Genomic DNA, 4,863 nt, shown 5'->3' on the forward strand with positions numbered 1-4,863 from the left:
AAAGGCTGGATGTGCTGGGCCAGGATGGTGCTGCAACACTGTATGAGGGCAGGATGCTGGACTGAAGTACACAAACAAGCTGTGATAGGGTAGGGCCAAGGCTGGCATAGTACTGGGTGTCTAAGGAGAGGAATGAGATACACTGGTAGAGCAAAGGGGGAGGCCAGGACTAGAAGAGCCAGTGGCAATGCAGGGCAGGAATGGAGTAGACTGGTCACGTTGTATGGGAGGAGGGATGCTGATGGATAGAGCACAAGTAGAGGAAGCACTGTACAACAGGATTGAGGTACATCAGCTGAGCCATCTGGAGCCCAGAACTGAAATAGCATGGGAAGTGGAGGTCAGGGCTATGTTCTGAACTGTGGGAACATATGAATACCTGACTGAAGGGCATGACTGGCGGAGACAGGTGACTCAGAAAAATGACAAGTGGTGTAACTGGAAACTGGGCCTAGCTACCATCACCCTTTGGGGGGGGAGGGGGTGGGCAGTGGAAGGGGGCAGAGATTCCCCTGTTTTGGATTTCACTGCTCCCACTGCATGCTGCTCTTGACATTTCTGCAGCTAGAGGGAGTGGCCCCTGCGGAGTTCACCAGCTCCCTGGTGCAGGTTATTTACAGGGCCTGGAGCCAGCGTGTCTGGCATGCTCCAGATTTCTGAAGGTCTCATTCTACAGCTGCTCATCAGGGAGAGGGGACCTGGGACCTCCCACCCTATTGAACATGGCCAATTTATTCTATATGCAAATACCTGAGCACACATCCCCGGCTGGGCTTGGATAAAGTCAAAGAACTGAATGGTAGGCTGAGATTTTCCAAGTCCCTTCAGTTACCAGTCTGGATATGGTCAAACTCCCAAAAGAGAGGGCAACAAAGAAGGGACATATCAGGATAAATAACTTTCTTTTGGGAAAGGGGATGCAAAATGGCTTGAGCCAGGGTGCTTGTAACAGACTCAATGGCCTGGTCAATAAACTGCTCGTCATGCTCACATAAAGGATTCTGGGTAGCATCGAATGGAGTCTCTAGCTAGGACGAGTAGCTGTGCTGTATCTACAAGTCTCCCTAGCACAGCAGAGACTGAGAGCAGCCAGGGATGTGGTATTTTCATTTCACTCAAGCCAAGGTTCCTCAGGGGATTTTACTGTACAGCAGTGCTTCTCAAAGTGCTGGTCTGTGGACCAGTCACCGGTCGCCGGTCCGCAGCGAGTTGCCAGGAAAGAAATAAATATATTTTCAGAAGCATAACATTGGTATGTCATAGCGCCACAGTTCGTACGTTCCAACACTCCAGGTGAGGTCACGTTGTGCGAGATGAGGAAAGCAAAAGAAACAGCCGGTCGCGCATTTGTGTAGCACTGTTACACACAGTTGCTGCCACCGGCTGAACCGGGCATCAGTCCCTGGCCTACTGGAAAAAAAATTGCCGGTCCGCCACATCAGATAGTTTGAGAAGCACTGCTGTACAGGGTGCATGCTTGTGTTGCTGGAGGCACATCCACACCAGCTCCCTTACCCTTCCTCTGTCTCGTTCACGATGTCGCAAATCTCCATGTTGAGGGCCCAGTCTTCATTCTGCAGGGATCCATCAGTGGCTTTCTCTAGAAAAAGAAAAGGTACAGGACAAAGATAAGAAAAGGCTCTGGGCTGCTGTTCAGAACCACCTATGAGAAACCTGGACCCACAGGCTGGCGCTTTTCTTTCACTGTCCTGACATGGTTGAAGAGAGGAACACCATTGCAACCAGAGTAAGTAGGGAACCGTGGGGAGTACAAGGAGTTACAAAGCAGATAATGGGGATGAAAGATGCTATGCACCTAACTGATTTATGCCCTTAATCAACAAGTAGGTAACTGGGGGTTTGTTACAACAGGAGACAAACTGGGATTGACAGCCTATTATGCAGTTGAGTTATGCCCTTAACCTGTATGCCTCGGGGGGGGTGGGGGGTTCTGTATCAGCTTTTCCTGTCCCTTTTGTTCACTGTACATTATATATGTACATGTATGTGCGCATGCACATACGTTATCTTTTTCTTTCTCTCTCTGAATTGGCACAGTCCAGGGGGAGGCATGACTACCTGACTCCACAATACAATGTCACTGCTCCAGGAACTATTTGTTTTGCTACTGCTCTGTAGCTAGCAAAGGATAAAAATGCTCTATTGGGCCTGATCCATCTGCCACTAAACCCAGTTTAATTCACATGGAATAATTCTGAATTAGCTCCATGCTAAATAAGAGAAGAATCAAGCCCTTTTGTTTTTTGACACAAGAGCCACAACAAAAAAACCGTACCTGCTATTTGATCTTTAAGCTTCTCTTCAAAGGGCACTAAAACATGGTCCTTTGGTCTCTACAGCGTATGCAGGGGAGTCAACCGCAGGACTGCATCAGGGCAATTTGAATTCCTCTTTGACCACGTCCCCTTTAATTTAGAGTTTCTGAGTGTGCTATGCTGTTATTCATGGCAAAGAGTTGAGCAACAAGCTGTTATTACCCAGAGTTACTAGGGCCTCCACCCAGCAATCAGCTAAACCTCAGTCCCACCCCAGGCTTGGTGATGGGAGTACCACTTGCCTAGGAACACTGCCAGCCTGCAGATAAAAGCGAATATCATGGCAGGCAGCTGGGGCTCTCTCCATTGCAAAGTCAGGGGGGTAGAAGCAAATGGAAGACAGCGCACAGAAAAACATTAGGGAACATGCAGGCTCTCTGCCTGCCCTCCTGTCTTCCACAGTGTTCATTGATCACATGGGGCCAAGGTTTCAAAAGAGCACAGGCCTGTTTAGATACCAGATGAAGGTTCAGGTTTTGCAAAAGCCTGAAACACTGAAGTGTTCTGAGCATTTTTGTGAAAACCTGGTCCTTGGTGTCCTGGCTCCCCTTCCTCTTCCCATTCAGAACAGCCCTCTTTGCCAATCTGCCTTCTCTCCGTATCTTTGAGATACCCACTCTGCTGATAGAGCAACACCTAATGATCTCTTGCTCTCTCTTTCCTTGTCTCATTTATTAAGCTGCCATGCAGCCCTGCCTACTGGTGATGGAATGGGAAAAGATAAGAGAAAAGAGAGATGGATTAGGGAAGACTTTAGCTCCAGGGTTGTCTGAAACTATCCCTACCTTACACAGTTCCCTGCATGTTGGGATACAGTACCACTATCTCAGGGGAGGGCAAAGTGCAATCCACTGCATACTCAGCAGTCCAGCTCATTGCTACCTTCACCTTTCATACAGATATACTTCTCATGGAAATGATAAACCCAGGCAGGCCATTTTCTAGCATAGGGTATAGACAGACCTAACAATCTTGGCTCACTACAGGATTATGCAGACTTAAGTCAGATCCAAACAGGCGATACATGCTTCAAAGGGGAAGGAGGCCACTGCTCTAAGCTACCGAAAGGCAAATTTGTTCATACCCACACTCCAAAAATCAGGTCAGCTGCATGCTGATGTTTAATGCAGCCTTTGGGCCTCAATATACCTCTCTTGACTGGGCAAAAAGTGGGTACCCATGGATTCAGCTGGGCTGCCAGCACAAGATGGAGGCAGGCAGAACAGGGAACAAGAGGCCACAGAAAACCATGGTAGCAACTGTGGTTTTCAAAGTTCTGGCTAATCTGCTGTACGGAGGCTCTGTGCAGCCCCCTGAAGGCTCCTTGGTAGGTCAAGTGATCTTTTACCCCTTCAGGAATGAATCATAAATAAATGGTTCCTTAGGACATCCTCCTTACCGTCTCCTCTAATACGCCAGTCAGCACATCCTGCCCACTACCAACCCAGCACAAATGCCAACGTCATCAGAAGTTCCATCGCAATGTGTCACCTTCTGCATTGAAGGGCACAAGTCATACTGCCCTTGCTACGCTGGAAAGACCTTGGGCAAGACTAGCCTGTTTTGTCCTCCCCACAAATGCAACAGATCACAGGTGGAAGGGGCTGCTGGAGAATCCTTGGCAGCAAGAGAAATGGGACGGTGGGGTGGAGGGAAAGCTGCTCCTAACCATGAAGCCTTCCTTTCAGTTCAAGAGTTCCTCCAAGCCTCTCCCTTCAATATCCTTCCTCAACAACCCTGACCAGGATCCCCAGACACTGTGCCCCCACCTTCCCGAGCCAGATTTCATAGGGTGACTTGTAGCACTGCTTGTCCTGCACAGACACGCTTTCAAGGTCTGGATGGCGTTTACTTTTCAGGAAGAAATGCAAACCAACCCCACATGCTCCTCTAGCCCGGCCACTCACTTACAAGGAAGAGAGGACTCCAAGCAAGCAACCGGTATGGACACAACTGGCTTTCCTGCAATCAAGCAACAGGCCACTGATTCTGGCACCCTGTCCAACAGCAGCTGGTGATATGCTTTGGAAGGTGAAAAGCTTGACAAAAAAATATCAAGGGATGCTCAAAACTCTGAGCAGTGCAAGAGTGATGTAGCCGTGATGATCCAGAAATGAAGCGAGAGGCAAGGACCATCACAACTACAGCGTCGCCCTTATACAACCATAACATGGAAGAAAGCAAAAGTCTGAGAGCAAAGAGGCAGCAACCAGACACACAGACAATATGCAACTGTGACAAAGCACTAGAAGGCTATACAGGTGAAGGGCTGGACCAGCTGATTTTAAAAAGGCCTAAGGGAGAGCTGGAGTTAACTCCCTTCTAATGCTTCTCTGCAGCACGGCACTACCCAAGATTAATAAGAGAAGCTGGAGTCCTTCCTGAGAAAGGAAATCCTCCTCTTTACCCTTCAGTTGGAGCTTCGGGGAAAAACAAAGTCTACTTATTGGTCACATGATGGATCAGTATGCCAGGCCCTGCTTCAGAAGCTGTAATTAGCACATGAGCTGTCCACAGTTCATGCAAC

At 48.7% G+C, this 4,863-nt stretch overlaps 1 protein-coding gene across 4 annotated transcripts in view; it reads right to left on the reverse strand.

Annotated features, from left to right (window-relative positions):
* TOM1 (target of myb1 membrane trafficking protein) overlaps positions 1 to 2,434 on the reverse strand; it is a 20,176-nt gene extending 17,742 nt beyond the window's left edge. Inside the window, exons 1-2 of one of the 4 annotated variants that reach the window (XM_006025989.3) lie at positions 2,297 to 2,432; positions 1,516 to 1,600 (exon numbers count right to left, since the gene is read on the reverse strand). In XM_006025989.3, coding sequence (XP_006026051.1) covers positions 1,516 to 1,553 — 38 coding nt within the window. In that variant the 5' untranslated portion in view covers positions 1,554 to 1,600; positions 2,297 to 2,432. Of the gene's footprint in view, positions 1 to 1,515; positions 1,601 to 2,296 lie in introns of all 4 variants that reach the window. The other 3 variants (XM_006025992.3, XM_025206851.1, XM_025206852.1) reach the window with 3 other exon arrangements.
* Positions 2,435 to 4,863: the final 2,429 nt, after the last annotated feature.

The sequence above is a fragment of the Alligator sinensis genome, unplaced genomic scaffold, assembly GCF_000455745.1.
Source record: "Alligator sinensis unplaced genomic scaffold, ASM45574v1 scaffold215_3, whole genome shotgun sequence".
NCBI lineage: Eukaryota > Metazoa > Chordata > Crocodylia > Alligatoridae > Alligator > Alligator sinensis.